Source organism: Protopterus annectens, chromosome 7.part0, assembly GCF_019279795.1.
Source record: "Protopterus annectens isolate FY-2018-M chromosome 7.part0, PAN1.0, whole genome shotgun sequence".
NCBI classification, from domain to species: Eukaryota; Metazoa; Chordata; order Ceratodontiformes; family Protopteridae; genus Protopterus; species Protopterus annectens.
The window spans coordinates 1,735,223,384-1,735,242,780 of record NC_056739.1 but is presented as its reverse complement, the minus strand read 5'-3'; the positions used below and the strand labels follow the sequence as shown (position 1 = coordinate 1,735,242,780).

Sequence of the window (19,397 nt, the reverse complement as noted above, 5' to 3'; positions counted from 1 at the left end):
CCCCATAAGCTTGACTAGCCTGGTCTGCAAGGCTGTGGAGCGCATCATCATGGAACTCATTAACAAAGACACTGGGAACCTCCAAATACTTGACCCAACCCAGTTCGGCTTTGTTAAGGACAGATCATGCCTACTAGACCTGGCTGACTTCTTCAAGACAGTCACCAAGGCCATAGACAAGGGAAAGGTGGTTCATACAGCCTACCTTGACCTCATCGAAGCTTTTGACACCATTCCCCACTCTGGTATTACAGAAAAAAATCACCAGCCTTAATAATAAACCCCTACGTCATGAGATGGGTTGCCAACTGGCTTACAGACAGAACTCATAGGGTATGAATAGTGGGCTCCAGGTCCGACTCTAGACCAGTCACAAGTGATGTCCCACAAGGCTCGGTGCTGGGACCCCTACTGTTCAGCATATACTTCTCAGAAGTACAGGCAAACACAGGAGGACTATGGCTAACCAAGTTCACCGATGACTGCAAACTGGGAGCCATAATTGACACTCTGTCTGACACGGACATCCTCCAAAAGGGCCTTACTGAGACGGACACCTGGTGTCAAAGTCATGGCCTCAAGCTAAATGCCAAAAAATGCATAGTCATCCTGTTTGGGAAAAACAAAACACCCACAAATTACCACATAGGTAGCAGCCCCCTTAATACAGAAGAGGTAATAAGAGATCTGGAGACCCAGGTAGATAGTACTCTCTCCTTTGACAACTGTATTGCCAAAGTAGTTAGGAAATCCTTCTATGTAGCCCATCTAATTACTAAAGGGTTCGCATCTAGAAATAAAGAGGTTATAGTGCCCCTCTACTCATCATTTATCAGACCCATCATAGAGTACAATGCCCCATTTGGGATGTACCTCACAAGTCACTTCCAACAGCTGGAAAGACCACAAAAGTACCTCACCAAGAGGATTACTGGCCTGAAACATATGTCCTATGCAGCCCGATTGAAAAAACTCCGGCTGTACTCAGTGGCATATCGCTTACTCAGAGGTGATCTCTGCCTGACTTACAAAGCCATGTCCAACTCAGAATTGATGGACATGCTCCACCTAAAGAAATCCAAGTCACTGCGAGCAACGCGCTCTAGTGAGCTAAACCTTGCCACAACAATAAATAGAACATGCTGAAGGGATAGATTCCTGTCACAGAGATTCCCCATGCTTTGGAAAAAAATTCCAAACTACATTAGGCAGAGCCCCTCACTAACACTCTTCAAGAGAAACCTTGACGAGTGGATGGGTAACAGAAAATACACCCCTGGGATCACTTCATTGGCTCTGCTTGACAGAGGATCAGTTAATTAATCAATGGGGTGGCGAAAGCCGATACACTCTGGCTAGGCTTATAAATGCCCTCGGGTAGATAGCCTAGTATTTACCTATGAACCTATTATGAAAGATAAGCCAGAGTTGAGACACTATTAGAATTTCCAACTCAGATATTCTTTTAACTGAGGTCAGAGAATTAAGTAAGATAGTTTCTCAAGTTAAGAACTTCAAATCAGCCCAGTGAGCTGGCTCAAAAATGAAAAGTGTAAGTTTTTCTAGTATAAAGTTAATATCCCAAGAAAGAGTCACTTGTTCCCTAGGTGTACAAATATGCAATACCCCTTCAGAAATTGCTTCACTCTAGATAAAAAAGGAGGGGAATCCATGGTCAGACAGGCAGAAATGGCCAAAAGATGGATCTTACCTGAAGAGTAAGAAAGGTCTGAATTTAATAACTCACACAAATACTGAAGACTCAAAGAGGATTTGAGCCATAAAATGGTCTTAGTTCTTTCTGTGTTACTGAGAAAATCTCTTTTACTTGGCTATTGATTATTTTCTAGTAGTAGGCTTCTTAGCCTCCTTTAGAATCTGCTGCACATCCTCAGAAGAAAGGTGCCTAAAATATATTAAGATTCTTTCATCTAAGCTGCGGGCTTAAGTTTAAGATTGGGGTGGATCACAGACCCTCTTGTCTTGTGTAAGACCATCTTGTGAGGAAGTTTGTGAAGGTGTTGCCTGGGCCAAAACACAGGTACCAGTAAAAGGTTTGGATAATCCTGCTCAATTTGTAAAAACAGTGATTATAAGAGGAAAAGATGGAAAGGCATAAAGGAACATTCCTGTCCAGGGGAAGGAAAAGGCATGCGTCTTCTCGACCTCTATGCAAAAAGTCATGCAGCAGAAATTCTTCAACTTTTCAGTGTGAATGGAGGAAAATAGATCCACTTGATGAGTTCCCTACAGGTGGATAGTCTCCTGGAAGATCCCAGAGTGTAACTTCCGTTTGGCAGGGTCTGCCCTGGTCTTGCTCAGCTTGTCTACCACAAAATTCTGCTCTGATGAAATGTACACAGCCTGTTGGGACACACTGAGCTGTAGTGCACATTCCCAGTCAACCACTGTTAATCTGCAAAGAGGGTGGGGCTTCTCCCTTTTCTGTTTATAAACCACATCACTGTGACATTGTCTGTGATGACTAACAAAGGTTTGAAACCCAGACAGTTCAGGGTTACAAGCGAATTTATCATTGCCATCAACCCTTTGATATTCATGTGCTTGCTTTTGTCCTGACAGTTCAACAGACCAGGTACTTTCACTGCCTTGGAAATGGCTCCTCAAGCAAAATCTGATGAGTCTGTCACTACAAATAGATAAGGGGCTATGTGGGAGAATGGGAGACCCGGATTGAATGATAACTGATTCACTCACCATGGAAGTTACTTCTGACACAATTCAGAACAAGAACTTTGAAGGAAAGAGGATACTGGTGTTGAGTCCAGACAGATTTGAGGTATCGCTTAATTCTTCTCACATGTAACCTGGCTAGAGGGATCATGAGAATTGTAAAAGTCAGAAAACCTAGTATCCCAAGATAGAAGCTTGCTGTTGAGTAGCGTTGGACAGGAAAAACTCAAGAATTGTTCTTTGTAAAGTTTACATTCTCCTGAGGAAGAAGGGGCATCAATTAAGAGAAGTATCCAGGGAACATCTTAGAAAAAAAACTGGCCTGTGAAAATGACAGAGGATTTTCCGAGAGTTGGCTGAAATCCTAGGTTGTGAAGAAGACTGGTTACAAAGAGAAAAAGACTCTTGACAACCTATAAGATTCTACAAAAATAAAGCAGTTGTCTAAATAAGGGAAAATGTGCATTGCCTTGTAGTTTACAAAAGGCTAATGCTGGAGCCAGACACTTTGTAAACACTCTTGAAGCAGCTGACAATCCAATGGGTAAAGCACAAAATTGAAAATGTCAACTAGACATAGAAAATCTTTAAAAATGTTCTTGTGAATTAGAATATGGTGGAAGGTATCTTTTAAATATAGAGTAACTATATCTTCAAATAAAATCTTCTTACTGTTTTGTTCCAAAGCAGCTGGCCCTATTAATAAATAAACCATCATTTGGTCTAGAATAGGAGAGAACAGGGAAGTTTGAGTGACTGGATAAGGAAGAATAACTTGGAACGTGGGAAGAGAGTACCACTGCCTGCTGCATCCTTTCTGAATTACTCCTAGAACCCAAAAGTCTGATGTAACCTGGAGCCAAAGTGGTACGTGGAAAGATTTTGAGAGAGGGAAATAATTAAAAAAAATGCCAGGGTGGGGACGGGGAGAAGACTGATGCATGGCATGGGTTTGGGCAGCTCCACCTTTCCTTTTTGGAATTACCCTGCCACTGCTTCTTAAAATACTGTTTGTCTGACTTATTGGGATTGTTTGAAAGGCTTTTCATAAAAGGGCCATGGGTTTAAAGGGCAATTACAGTCCTAGTTGGGGGATAAGGGATTGAAAAAAATCTATTAAACTCCTTGGATTAACTTTCCCATTTCATCAAATTTCTCTAGAAAATTTAGCAAAGGAAGATCAAAACAAAACTTCTTTATCCAGAGGTGCATTCAAATTCTGAGTGTGCAGCTAAACAAATATCTGCATAACTGACCCAGTGGCAACAGTTCTGGAAACAATACACATGTCTCACTCGGACATTTAAGAGGGTGCATGGTAATCTGAGACACTGAAGAAAGAAAAGAATTTAAAGATGTCTTAGTCTCTGAAGAAGGAAAATCAGCAATTAACTTCTCTGCATTGTGAAATGAAGTGAGTAGAAACTTTGACATACATGCACAGAAGTTTATTTGGAATGCTAAAGTAGCAATAGTATACACTTTATTTTCAAGTCTATCAAAGATCCCCCATCTTTTTCTAAAGGAGTAGGTTGGAAGCCCTGAGATGCTTAACAGAATTTGATTTTGATAGGGAAACAACTGAAAGATCTGCCCTGGTGTTTCTAAACAGGAATATATGGGATTGTGGAACCTTGTATAATTTATCACTTTTCTGGGGGGCAGGGTGGCTATCTGGAGAACTGCTAGCTGCATCAAATGCATCCTCCAAGGGTGCTAAAGCTGAAATGATAACCACTGACTGTAGAGAATCTACTTGCAAATAACTGATAGTTTCTGTTGGGTCTCAGGCATTTCCTTTTGTTCCTACATAAGTGATTCCTTCATTCTGTCAATAGTGTCAGAAAAGGATAAATCTTCTTGAAACTCAGAAAAAAATGTTCTCTTCTGACTCAGATTCACAATTTTCTAGAGTAGAAACATGGGAAGCACAATCCAAGAGTACTTCCTTCATACCAGATTCTGAATCAGAATCTGAACAGGAGGAGGACCTTTTTCTTTTAGACTAAGCAGAGGATTCCGAATGTAAAGACTGAAAGGTTATAAATAAGCCTTTGACAAAAGAAAACGATTCTTCTTTTCCTTCATTAGGTACATTGGTCGAATGAGTAAATGTGTGTTTATCTGTCCTCTTCCTTGAAGTTTCGATAAAAAAGAGTGCTCTGATATACAGTCATCTTCCTGAGAAACAGATTCCTCTGTCCAGCTCTGTAAAGGAAAGATTTCTGCCCCCTCTGTTGTTCTTGGCAAGAGCGTCTCTCCACTGCTGAAGTGAACATATGACAAGCCTTGAAGGACGGACCTGTCTCTCTGCTCTTAGAGGCTTCGCAAAGAGCCATGCCAGAGGCATCAAGAGAAGGAAATGAACACTCTGAGGATTAAGGTATGGCCATGGTAGAGTTACCTGCAAAAAGCAGAGACAGAGGGCAAGCCAGGATGGAAGGGAAAGCTCTTCTAGAATCCCCTCTCTCTCTCTTACTGGGACATGAAGGGAGATGTCTTAGGAGCCAGAACCTTGCACCCTGACGTCACAGGTCAAAGCCGTTAATTTTTGATTTTCTAAATGTTAAGGTAGGGAGTTAAATCTGCTCCTACGGGTTTCTGAGACAAAGGAATTACAAAATGAACAGGACAGAATGTCATGTTCCACCCCCACACAAAACAGACAGGATGTGTGATGATTTTTATAGAGAATCTGGTGACTAAAAACCTCCTCTTTCTTTTACTTGTAAATTCAGCAAAGAAAAAAAAATACAAATATAATTTTCCTCACAAAAATAGGAAGGAAACCAAAAAAGGGTACTTATCTGACCAGATGGTGAAACTAGCCAACTGCCAAACCTGTGAAGATGCAGCTGACAGTGAATTTTACTGGTAGCTTCAACAGTAAGAAAGTTGTGAGTTTTGGCACCCTTACATCTATGTTTATACTGGCTTCATCTTAAACTCCAACAGAAGTTATGAGCATTTGGAAGGTGCCCTAACATTTTGGAAGCTGACAGTCCTTGGCAGGATACATCCCAGATACCTTAGGTTACTACAAAACTCATTTAATGATGAACATGAAATGTTTCTGAAAGCTTCTGGTGCTGATTACCAACAAAAGTAGAACAGCACACCATGAGCTGGTATTCAGACGTAATAATAGCAGCTCTACTTCTAAACCACTTCCAGCTCAGGAAATACTAAATATGTAAAGCTGGATTCATGAAAGTCTTCACCAGATGAAAGGGGGAGAGGCTGTGTCTGCTGTAAAGCATAATATTTTTTTTGATATCTAAAGTCTTTGTTGATCCTAGAGGGTTGCAATAACGGTTAAGTTGTTTACCTAACACAAGGTACAGGGTTTGATTCTCACCTTTGGAAAATTGGACAGGCTTAAAAATCACTCAAAAGGGCAGCTAGCGTAGTAAAAATGTGTGAACCTAGATTTAATCAGAACATCAAGCCTTCAAATGTCTTCTATTTTGCAGGGATTAACCAGTGAAGGGTTAAGCAAATCTCATCAATCAATGACGATGGGTCCCATATGATTCATGACAGCGACAAGTGTTAACCTCATTGACAGACCTGGATGCTTTGCCAGTGATGGCCTGCATCTATCACCCCTGGACTTCCAGATACTGGCCAAGGCTCTTGCCACCCATATAGTGCCTTTTTTAGGCAGTGTTCCAAAGACCAAATTACCATCTTAACAGCTACAAACAAATGCAATCTGAGGGTCATGCTGCTCAATGCTGGAAGTCTAAATCTCAAAATGCACTCGCTCGAAGCACTCCTTAAAATGAAGAACATCAACATTTGTGCTGTAACAGAGACCTGGTTCAAGGCAGCAGAAAGCCACCCTGCACTACCAGGCTATAACTCATTCCACACCTTTCGGCCCCAGAACTTGAACCGAAGCACCAAAGCTGGTGGTGTTTCCATATTCATAAAGAATGCACACACATCCAGACTAGTAGCCCAAAATAACGCAACAGAGATACTTCAGGTGCAGCTAACACTGGGTAAGACAGCGATTCAGGTCGTAGCTTGCTATAGGTCCCCAACCATGTCCCAAGACTCACACTCCACGTTCATAAGCACCCTGGAGAATATTAGGGTCCAACCTAAAACATTCATACTGGGCAACTTCAACTACCCCTCAATTAACTGGGAAAACTACTCATGTACCAATACACTTGCCCACCGTTTCCTGGAATTCATTAATTCCAATGCCCTAGACCAGCTCGTTCTTACCCTAACTAGAGGTATTACTAACATGGCCGACTGTTGCTCTACACCAATAGTCAACTCCTCACTGGTTAGATCTGACCACAAACTAATCACCTTGGAAATCCACATTCTCCCCGCCCCCTGCAAAGGTAACCACCATGAAAAACTTCACCAAAGCTAACTTTGGGTTCCTAAAAACAGAGGTGGCTAATTTCACGGCACCCATCCAAATGGAGAATAGTTGCATGAGCGCCAAATCATACACCAATGCACTGTATGAACACATATACAAATGCATAGATCTTGCCATACCCAATAGAACCAAAACGCTCTCCTCCAAAAAAAGGAAGCCAATCAGGTGGTCCCCTGCCATAAAGAAACTGTACAACAGGAGGAGGAAACTGATGCAGAATAAGGTGAAATCCCAAGACTGGAAAAACTCCCTCATCAGCCTCAACAAAAAGTTGAGATCCCTCATCAACTCCTCTAAAGCTAGCTATGAAAACAGAATTGCAGCAGATAGTAAAGGCAACCACAAGGCCTTCTATAGTTCTGTAAAGAATCTCCACGGCAATACCAAGATTTGCTCTGAGCTACTGCATAATGGTACCTCCTATACTGACCCAACAGATATTGCCAATATACTGGCCGACAGATTCAGTGCCAACTTTACCCCCCTCTGTCCCCCACAAAAGGACCAATCACAATACCGGTTGATTGCCAGCCACCCAGTATTACTGCTGCACAAGTTACAACAGCACTGTCCAAGGCCATGAATACAGCTTCTATGGGACCTGACAATATTCCTGGCTGTATTCTACATGAACTACAGAGTGAACCGGCACCTCACCTGTGTGCCCTGTTCAATCACAGCCTCACCTCAAGCTTTGTCTCTACTGAATGGCACTCTGCTACAGTCATCCCTCTCCACAAAGGAGGAGCAACTACAGACCCTGGGAACTATTGCCCCATTAGCCTGATGAGTCTGATATGCAAAGCTATGGAATGCATCATCATGGACCTAATAAAGAAGGATATAGGGAATCTCCAAACTCTGGACCCCACACAGTTTGGTTTTGTGAAGGGTAGATCATGCCTGCTCAACTTGGTCGACTTCTTTGAGTCAGTCACCAGAGCTGTGGATGAAGGCAAGGTGGTTCATACAGCCTACCTTGATCTGGCCAAGGCCTTTGATATAATTCCCCATTCAGGAATCATAGAAAAACTCACTAAGCTAGGCATCAACCCCTATTATCAATAGGTGGGTTGCAAACTGGCTCATAGATAGAAACCACAGTGTGAAAGTAGCTGACTCCAAGTCAGACTGCCAACCAGTCACAAGTGGAGTCCCACGGGGTTCAGTCCTGGGTCCTCTCCTGTTTGGTATCTACTTCTCTGAAGTCCAGGCCAACACAAAGGGCGTTCTCCGACAATTGCAGGTTGGGAGCTATTATTAACTCCCCAAGTGATGCTGACATCCTACAGAAAGGCCTCACTGAGACCAACGACTAGTGTCAGAATCATGGCCTTAAGCTCAATGCCAAAAAATGTGTCGTCATCACCTTTGGGAAAAACCCGGTTCCCATGAATTACCACATCGATGGTAGTCCACTGAACACAGAAGGCATTATAAGAGATCTGGGAACACAGGTTGACAGCAACCCCTCTTTTGACCACTACACTGCCACTGGGGTCAGAAAGTCCTTCTATGTGGCACATCTCATTACTAAGGGTTTTGCATCCAGGAAGAAAGAGGTCATTGTCTCCGTCTACTCTTTCCTCATTAGGCCAATCATCGAGTACAATGCCCCATTTGGCATGTACCTCCCTAGACATCTGCAACAACTGGAGAGGCCACAAAATTACCTCACAAAGAGGATCCTAGGCCTTAAACACTTGTCCTATATGGACAGACTCAAAAAACTCCAACTATTCTCTGTCTCATATCGCCTACTTAGAAGCAATCTCTGCTTCACTTACAAAGCCTTGTCTGATCCAGCTCTGTTAGAAATGCTACTTCTAAAGAAATCCCAATCCCTCCTCACCACATGCTCCAGAGACCTCAAACTCATTACCACAATCAACAGAACAAGCTAGAGGGACAGGTTCATAATCCAGAGACTCCCCATGCTATGGAATAGACTTCCTATACATGTCAAACAGAGCACCTCACTGGCCTTCTTCAAGAGAAATCTTGATGAGTGAATGGGAAATAGAAAGTTCATCTCAGAGATCACTCTAGTGGCTCTACTCGACAGAGGCACTGGGAACTAAGGTCGGGTGGCACGATCCCAGGGTAATTCTATGGACTAGGCTTGTAAAGGCTCCAGGGCCATTAGCCTAGTACACACCTATGAACCTATAAGAAGATGATACTCTACAAATGGCCCTAGTAGCATAGTTTTAAAGGTCAGCAGGGAGTTGGGGGGTGGTCCATACACAACCATAAGGATGTCAGGGACTGAAGACAGGCAAAGCATACCACTGTCCTAGTGGCACAAAACCGACCTCGCCTCCATGCTGCATATAACACTTTGCCAACACAGTCATTAGGGTTATGACTGTAAACACAGCATTTATCCAGTACACTGTCCTAACACAACCTAGCTACAAACAAACGGGATGCATACTTAGCTTTGCCCCATTAATCCTTTGATTAATCCTTATGCAACCAATTGATTCTTCACAAGGAAGTCACAAACAATATTGCCCGGTACAGCAAACCTTATGCTTGGCAGAACTACTGATTATGCCATGGGATGCAAGAATCAGCCACTGTAATAAGAATAGCCTTCTCTGATGGTCATTCAATATGCCCAAGGTCTCCACAACCCCACCAATTACTTAATTTTCATTTATTCCACTTCACTACATGAAACAGCTATTGTTTGTTCCAATCAGTGTGGAAGTGCCTTCTGCTACATCTCCAAAAATCATTCTTGAATCTTGTTTGTTACATGCAACAGGTAAAATGACTAAGAATGAAAAAAAATCTAAACTATGATAATCTACTTTACATTCACCTATGACTTTTTAGTTGCATATGTTGTGCTTCTGCAACATATTTATATATATTAATAGATACAGATCAAAGGGAAGCATTACACTGGAAAACTACTACCTCCATAACTCTACAGTACTCCAGCACAAGTAAAGGAGTGCAGTCCAAACCAACCTAAATAATAACAACAGGCCGATGATCTTTCTTAGTGCACATATCCTGGTGTAACCATCTGGACATGAACTACTGAAGAGTGCAGTGTACAATATAAACATACATGTGTGATAAATGAGTCAACTGTTTCTTTTGCATACCTTAGGGTGTTCCTCAGGAATATGTTGCTTTGCATACTTGGCAAGTTCCACCATTTGAGGGTCCAGCTCTTCTTTATCATAGCTGTTTGTGCAGTTTACCAAGGCTGAGGCCACAGCAAATAGGACTGTCTTATCCTCTGACTAAAAAAAATAAAAAAGGACCAGAAGACTATAAACATCATGTGAACTACTGACTGTATAAAATTATGCAATTCAAAGTGTGTGTCTGTTGGGGGGAGGGTTTAAGCAGCCAGTCAGAATCCTACTTTCATTCCAAAAATGGAACTACAGAAATTTTAATGGAAAGACATCTAAAACTGCAGTTTAAACATGGAAGAAATGCTTCATGTTATACAATATCAGTGGATTCCTGATAGCCACTCAGCATTAAAGACAGTACTTTCTTGATAAAAACGTAACAAAATAGATCAAATATGCTGCCTAATGGTTAAGGTGTTTGCCTTACAAACACAAGGTGCAGGGTTTGAGTCTCACAAGGGATAATTGGCTTGGCTTAAAATGGCTCGCAAGGGCAGTTAGCTTAGTACTAATCTATGAACCTATGAACCTATGCTAACCTGTTTATACACAATCATCTAGTTAACCTAAACATACATTACATATTATATAAAAAGAAGTTATGTACTTACCATAATGTTCCATGTGAGTTGTTTATCTCACCTTTATTCTCACTGATGGGTTCGCAGCTGATCCTCGGCTCCGACACGGCCGACAGCAAAGCTCAAGGTTGGCCAGTAGCTCGAGACCAAGCCCCTTATCCCACAATGCACTGCTGGAATTACCTCAGATCTTGTTTGCTGCGAGTATATATACCCTTTTATTTATTTCCACAAGGTAGCACTTCCCGAAGGAGAAGAAGAAGTATTGAATAACCAGGATGGTACCAGCCTCTAAGCCAACTGTCAGCCAGGAGGGGGAAGGAGGGAGGGACATGAGAATAAAGGCGAGATAAACAACTCACATGGAACGTTATGGTAAGTATATAACTTCTTAATGTGAAGTTGTTATATCTCTCCGTTTATTCTCACTGATGGGTAGCATCCCTAGCACCCTCAATCTTGGGTGGCTCATGGAAGTACGTTTTTCAGTACAGTGGAACCAAAGGAAGCCCTGGCTTAGACCAAGTGGCTGCAGCACAAATATTGTCAAGGGGCAATTTAGCTTGAAAGGCAGAAGATGTAGAAACGGCTCTGGTAGAATGAGCCTTAGGTTTGTGTGTCAATGGCATGCTAGCATTCGCATAAACAAAGGATATACAATCTGATAACCATTTAGATGATAAAGTTGTTTTAGCCACTGGATTACCTTTTCTGGCTTTCGAAAAGGATACAAAACGTTGATCTGATTTTCTAATATCCTTGGTTCTGTTAAGATAAAATCTGAGCTGTCTGTGTACATCAAGTTTGTGCAGCATGTATTCCAATTTGTTAGAGTGGTTGGGAAAAAAGACTGGCAGCTCAATGACCTGAATGATATTGGATTCAGAACAGACTTTAGGTAAAAAGGAGGGGTTTGTTCTGAGAGATACTCTATCAGCATGGAAAATCATGTAAGGAGGCCTAACAGATAATGCTTGAAGTTCTGACACACTGCGGGCAGAAGAAATGGCCACCAGAAATATAGTCTTCCAGGACAAATATTTGAGATCACAAGAAGATGCTGGTTCGAAAGGGGGGAGAATAATTTGAGACAGCATAAAATTCAAATTCCAGGGAGAATAAGGAATTTTGACAGGAGGTCTCATGTGAAAGGCACCTTTAAGAAAAGCCTTAGATAACTTATGGCTCATAACATTCAATCCATTGAATCCAAGGTGGAAATTTGATATGGTGGCTAACTGGACTCAAACTGTGGCAGCTGCTGCTCCTTCTTTAAAAATCTTTGTCAAAAATTCTAAAATGGACGACAGAGGAGCTCGGAAAGGGTCGATTTTCTATATACTGGCCCAAATTGAGAACCTGTTCCACTTACTGCGGTACAGTTTCCTGGCGGATGGCTTGAGAGAAGACAAAAGGATTTGTCTTGGATCACCTGAGAGCGAATGAAGCCTGGCAATTAAGGGAAGTGGATTAGCCAAGCAGTCAGTTTTAGGGACTGCAGTGAAGGATGGAGGTCCCCTTATGGGGGTGTGTCAGAAGGTCCGGAACTGGGTCCAGGATCCATGGATCCTCCAGTAGATGATGGTGAAGGAAGGGGAACCAAATCTGTCGAGGCCAGTAGGGAGCTATGAGGATAACTGTCCTTCCCAGCGACTTTGCTTTCTGTAAAACCTTGGGTATCAATGGAATAGGTGGGAATGTCAGAAGGTCCGGAACTGGGTCCAGGATCCATGGATCCTCCAGTAGATGATGGTGAAGGAAGGGGAACCAAATCTGTCGAGGCCAGTAGGGAGCTATGAGGATAACTGTCCTTCCCAGCGACTTTGCTTTCTGTAAAACCTTGGGTATCAATGGAATAGGTGGGAATGTCAGAAGGTCCGGAACTGGGTCCAGGATCCATGGATCCTCCAGTAGATGATGGTGAAGGAAGGGGAACCAAATCTGTCGAGGCCAGTAGGGAGCTATGAGGATAACTGTCCTTCCCAGCGACTTTGCTTTCTGTAAAACCTTGGGTATCAATGGAATAGGTGGGAATGTCAGAAGGTCCGGAACTGGGTCCAGGATCCATAAATCCTCCAGTAGATGATGGTGAAGGAAGGGGAACCAAATCTGTCGAGGCCAGTAGGGAGCTATGAGGATAACTGTCCTTCCCAGCGACTTTGCTTTCTGTAAAACCTTGGGTATCAATGGAATAGGTGGGAATGCATATAGGAGACCCGGAGGCCAATCGTGTACGAGTGTATCTCTCGGGGAATGTCCCGGAGGTGGTATTAGGGCAAAGTAGCTTCTGCATTTGGTATTGATGTGACTGGCAAAGAGGTCGCAGCAAGGCTGGCCCATTTGCGGAAAATCACATCCGCAACTCGTTGGTTGAGAGACCACTCATGAGGCAACAGTATTGCCCTGCTTAGCTTGTCTGCTATCACGCTGGATTTCCCCGGGATGTGCATTGCTATCAGAAAACGGTGGGATGACACAGCCCATTGCCATACCCTGAGTGCTTCTCGACAAAGGGGGTAAAACTTGGTTCCGCCTTGTTTGTTCAAGTACCAGACCACTGACATGTTGTCCATCTGAATTGCAATTGTCCCTAGAGGAAGAGAGTCCTGAAAGTACTGCAACGCCAGAATTACCGCTCTCAACTCCAGAACATTGATATGCAGATGTGACTCTTGATCCATCCATGTGCCTTGGGCAGTCTTTCCCTGAAAATGCCCCCCCCACCCTATCAGGGAAGCATCCGTGGTCACAGTGGCTACTGGGGGGGGGGGGCAAAGGGTCTTCCGATTGTAACATGAAGAGACGTCAACCTCCACTGATGGTCTCTCTTGCAAGAATCTGTGATGAGAATCATGTAGTGCATCAGTAGCTTTTGGTAGGATCACTGAGCGAAAAGGAGCCACTGAAGGATTCGCATATGGATCCTTGCGAGTGGTACAGCCAGGATTGCTGCCGCCATCAACCCTAGTACCTTCAAGACCTCTGCTGCTGTAGCTTTGTTCTTTGACACCAGTGAGATGACGTGCTGGTGAAGAAGTGAGAGACTTTCGATTGGAAGATGTAGAGTGGTGGTTGAGGTATCTAACTCTGCTCCTATAAAAACGGTATGCTGTGATGGCAATAAGGCAGACTTTTCAAAGTTGATTGTAATGCCTAATTGATGGCAGTGTGTCAGAGTATATTGTGCTGCCTGAGTCAATTGATGCCTGGTGGTAGCAGTGAGGAGCCATTCATCTAGGTATGGAAACACCTGGGATCCTAGACGCCTCAGGTGAGCCGTGACCACTGCCATGCATTTGGTGAACACCCTGGGGGCTGTAGTGACACCAAAGGGCAGGGCTCGAAACTGGTAATGATTGGCTCCCAGCCAGAAATGCAGGTGACCTCTGGAGCGTCTGTTCATCTTTATGTGATAGTACGCGTCCTTGAGATCTATGGAGCACATCCAATCACCTTTCCCTAGGAAGGGAAGAATGGACTGAAGCGTGACCACTGGAAAAGTACAGTTTTGTACCTACCATAAATGTAGATGTCCAAGAGGTATGCATCTGCAGTCCTAACAAATGGGTTGTCCTGGCCTCAGGCAGCCCTTCGGTCGGCCGGATTCCAAAGTCTGGGTCTGGCCTCGGCTGATGTCGCACTTCACCCGACGTCATAGCTGCAGTTCAGTGGGTATAAAGGCATCAGCCGACGCCATTTTCCTCAGTGTTTCTTGCCCCAGATGCCAGGAGCCCTCTAAGAAGGCTAAATCTGGATAAATGCAAATGTTTCCAAACAATAGAGAGCAAATAGAAATAAACAAGTATATACATATATACAAACAAATACACCATAATAGATTCCCCCAGCTAGCTACAAGATGGGCAAATACCCTAGGAGTACCACAGAGGGGAAGGAGGGTGGGTAATCCTGACTGCAGATGCATGCCTCTCGGACATCTACATTTATGGTAGGTACAAAACTGTACTATGTCCTTCAAGGATGCATCTGCAGTCCTAACAAATGAGTAGAATACCATAGCCAAACTGGGGGAGGAGGTAATAATTAGATTATGGTGTAGTTAAGATCCCTTGCAAAACTGCAGTGGCAAAACCTGCTCGGGATCTGGAGTATAAGGGTAGATTATAATGCTTGGCAAATGTATGCACGGAGCTCCAAGTAGCAGCCTCTAAAATGTCTTTGGTAGCCACTCCTCGTAAAAAAGCTGTAGTAGTGGCTGTAGCCCTTGTGGAGTGAGGTCTGATGTTTTCTGGAGTTGTATTTCCATGGTAAGAGTAACAAAATCTAATGCAATTTCCTATCCACTTTGAGATTGTCTGTTTTGAAATTGCTTTTCCTTCCATTCCTGTTGCATATGCTACCAGTAGCTGGTCAGTTTTACTATTGCTCTTGGTTCTGTCCAGGTAGTAGCGCAATTGCCTATGTACATCCAAGGTATGTAATAATCTTTCTCCCCTGTTCTGTGGGTTGGGGAAGAATGTAGGTAGGTGGATAGCTTGGTTTAGAGATACCCTGGAGACCACCTTTGGCATAAAAGTAGGATTAGTTCTCATGGACACTCTATCTTGATGGAAGATAAGGAAGGGCTGTACTGCCATTAATGCCTGTAATTCAGAAACCCTTCTTGCTGAAGTGATTGCAAGCAGGAAAGCAGTTTTCCATGATAAGTACTGTAATTCTGCTGTTGCTGCTGGTTCAAAAGGAGGGAGTGTCAACTTTTCCAGCACAAAGTTCAAGTCCCATGGGGGCAATGGTGGCTTCCTTGGTGGTTTGACATTTTAATTCCTCTCAGAAACTGCCTGAGTAGAGGATGAGAGAAGACTGGAGGGTCCATGTTGTATTCTGCTGAAATAGCTGATGCATGAATCTTAATGGAAGAATAGGACAGGCCATTGTGGAAAAGTTCTGCCAAGTATTCCAGGATGTTAGCCATGTTTACCAGTGACACATCTTCTCCTTTAGCTGCACTCCAAATGAGATATCTTTTCCATTTTGCTGAATAAGTTTTCCTTGTTGAGGGTCTGCGAGCCTCCAAGATAATGTCTTTAACCCTTTGAGATAAATCTGGGTTATTTTGTCTTATGCAATGTTCCAGGCAGCTAGCTGCAACGTTTTCAAGTTTGGATGCAGGGTTTTGAAGTTGTTCTGTGTTAGCAGTAAGGGAACTAGGGGCAGAGGCCATATTTGTTCCTGAGACATACTCCTCAGTAATGGGTACCAATGCTGCCTCTGCCAGTCTGGAGCTATCAGGATGATCCTTGGACGGTCCTCTTTGATCTTCAATAGCACCTTGTGCATCAAAGGAAGAGGTGGGAATGCATATGCTGTCAGGTTTTCCCAACTGAAAGATAGGGAGTCCACCTTCCAAGCCAGAGGGTGGTATGTCCTTGTGCAGAATTTTTTCAATTGGTGGTTGTGTGGGGATGCGAATAAGTCTATTTCTGGTAGTCCCCATTTCCTTGTAATGGATTTGAAGATGTCTGGATGCAGCATCCATTCGTGGGCATCCGTGGTAGTTCTGCTTAGGATGTCTGCTAGTATATTTTCTTTTCCTGGTACAAATATTGCCTGGAGCTGAATGTTGAAGCTCAGGGCCACATTCCAGAGGTCCATTGCCATCCGGCATAGAGGGTATGAATGTGTGCCTCCTGTTTGTTGATGTACCACATAACTGTGGTGTTGTCCGTCCTTATCAGCAATTGACCCTGTTGAAGAAACGGTCTGAATGTCTGAATTGCCAGTTTTACTGCCAGCATCTCCTTTTGATTTATGTGTAGGTTCAGCTGGTCTTGAGTCCATAAGCCTTGTATGCACTTGTCCAGCATGTGTGCCCCCCAACCGAGGTCTGAGGCGTCCGTGGTGATAGTCTGGCTTGGTTGAGGGCTGTGGAAGGGCAGTCCTTTGTTCAATTGACAGGCCTGAGCCCACCATTGGAATTCTTGCTTCAGGCATGGAATTATTGGAATTTGGGTTTCTAGGCTGTGCTTGTGCTGAGACCATAAATTCCTTAGGTACCATTGCAACTTCCTCATATGTAGTCTGGCATGTGGAATCAATATTATGCAGGATGCCATGTAACCCAGGGCTTGCAGGACTTTCCTTGCTGTTAGCAGGTTCTGCGTTGTTAATGCCATGAAATAGAGAGGAAGGTGCTTCTGCTTTTCTGCTGTGAGGGATGCCATTTGATTTGATGTGTCCAGTTCTGCACCCAAGAAAGTTATCCTCTGGGATGGTATCAGCCTTGGCTTTTTTATATTGACTGTGTATCCCAGGGCTTGTAGCAGATGAATGACCTTTTTCAAATCTTTTGCTAATTTTTTTTGTTGTCCGCTTGTAACAGGCAGTCGTCCAGGTAAGGGTAAATTTGAATTCCCTGAAGCCTGCAATGAGCAATTACTGATGCCAGGCATTTCGTGAATACTCTGGGCGCAGTAGATAAGCCAAAGGGCAATGCTGAGAATTGATAATGCTCTGATCCTGCAAGAAATCTGAGGTATCTTCTGCAATTTGGTCGTATGGGGACGTGCAGGTATGCCTCCTTGAGATCTAGAGTTACCAGCCAAGACTCCTTGCCCAGCATGGGAAGAAGCTGCTGTAGGGTCAGCATCTTGAATTTTGGAACAATGAGATATGTGTTCAGAGCGGACAGGTCTAGAATAGGTCTCCATTGGTTTTCTTTTCTTGGCACCAGGAAAAGTCTGGAGTAAAATCCTTGCCCTTGTTCCATAGACGGTACCTTTTCTATAGCTCTCATCCTTATTAAGTTGTCTATTTGTTCTAGAGCTTTTGTCTTTTGATTTGGAGGTAGGTTTGGCATTCCTCTCTTCCTTGATAGAGTATGGAAGTGAAACCTGTAACCTTTGTCTATTGTCTGTAAAATCCATTTGTCTCCTGTGATGTAATGCCAGTTTACTGAAAATAAGGCTAGCTTTCCGCCTAAGGGTGCATCTAGTTGTTCCCTGGTAGGCGGTCTCAGAGCCAAGTCACTGTGATTGTCCTGTGGAAGTGGTAGTGGCTGGATCTGTGGCAGCCACTGACGTCCCCTGTAGGCACCTCTGGATTGACCTCTGCCTCTTGGGCGCCTATTCCTGCCTCTCTGTGCTCTGGTGGTGTCTGGAAAGGACCAATTCTTGGAAGGCCAGTTCCTACTAAACCTTGGAGGCTGGACCTGTAAGAAATCCTTGACTGTCTGGACAGATTTTGCTTTCTCTTCCACCTTCTTCAGCACCTGCTGTGCAGGTGAGCCAAACAAATTATGCTTATCCATGGGAGCATCTAGGAGCTTTGATTTTACATGGTCTGGTAAGGACTGCTCTTTTAACCATGCATGCCTTCTGATCACTGTACCAGTCATAGCTGATCTAAAGGAAGCCTCCAGTGCATCATAGCCGCATTTTAAGGAATGATTACTGACCTGCTGTATGTTATGTACCATTTCCTGAAGAGACTTTTTGTCTAATGGATCAGGCGAGGACAGTTTTTTAGTTAACTGGTCTAACATAAATTCCTGATACTGAAACATGTGGAATTGACAGTTTAAGGCACTAGCCGAAAGAGTAGCAGAAGTATAAACTTTTTTACCCCATCTCTCTAAGGCCCTAGATTCCCTTTCAAAGGGGAACGGGTTTTTGGCAGAGGTAGCTGCTACAGCCTTGGGTCCCTGTGAAATAGTTTCAGGATCTGCAAAAGGAGTCTTATACAAATGATAATGTGTGTCCGGAACCCTGTAGTACCTGTCGGGCTTAGCAGGGGCCGGAGGAAGTGAATCAGGGGCAGTACAAGCCTCATTAAATGCATCATCCACAACAGTAAGTACTGGAGGAATGGCTAAAGGCCTATGCTGTGGCAAATGCAAAAAGGTCCTAAGCCTTTTCCTAGATTCTGAAAAATCCTGGCCCTGCCATTGAAATTGTTCCCTCATAGCATGCAAGGTTTCCCCAAAAGAAAATTCCTCAGGCGGAGAGGCAGAAGGAATGGAGTCTTCTGCATCAGAGTCCTCATAAGGAGAATAAGGGCCTTCTGGAGAGTTTGTATTTTCTGAATCATCAGAAGAGTAATCTGAAGAAACTGGCTCAGGGGGCTCTGCTCTAGGCCTCTTCTCTGGAGGTGGGTGAGAGGCCCTGTCAGGGTGAGGTTGGGATCCCTGATCAAAGAAATGAGATCCTCTGCTAGACTAAGCATTTGAGTACTAGAGCTAGGCCTGTGAGAGGGGGTCTTAATAGGCACAGTCTTGGTTGATTTTGCTGCTTTAGCCCTGGCAAAAGCCTTAATCGACATGGATGCAGGGGGCCTAGCAGCTCCACGTGCAGGAGTGGATATATCTAAAGGGATAGTATCAGATAAATCCTGTGAACCTGTAAGAGCAGGTGGAATTTCAGTAGCAGATTCAGCCATGCTGGATGAGGCCTCGGTGGGAGGCATGCTTTCGGCCGAAGGAAGAACCGAGGGCTCGGTTTCAGCCGAAACCGAGACACTCGTGGTTGACTTAACCGCGGTTTCGGCCGAAACCGCGGACCGCGAGTGTCGGTCCTTTTCCTTGCGCTTTTTAGCTAA

General features: G+C 43.8%; 1 protein-coding gene across 2 annotated transcripts in view; it reads right to left on the bottom strand.

Annotated features, from left to right (window-relative positions):
* Positions 1 to 19,397, bottom strand: part of UNC45A (unc-45 myosin chaperone A) — a 1,636,854-nt gene that overhangs the window by 605,126 nt on the left and 1,012,331 nt on the right. For both annotated transcript variants that reach the window (XM_044078271.1, XM_044078272.1), the window contains one exon: positions 10,225 to 10,365. In XM_044078271.1, coding sequence (XP_043934206.1) covers positions 10,225 to 10,365 — 141 coding nt within the window. The remainder of the gene's footprint in view (positions 1 to 10,224; positions 10,366 to 19,397) is intronic.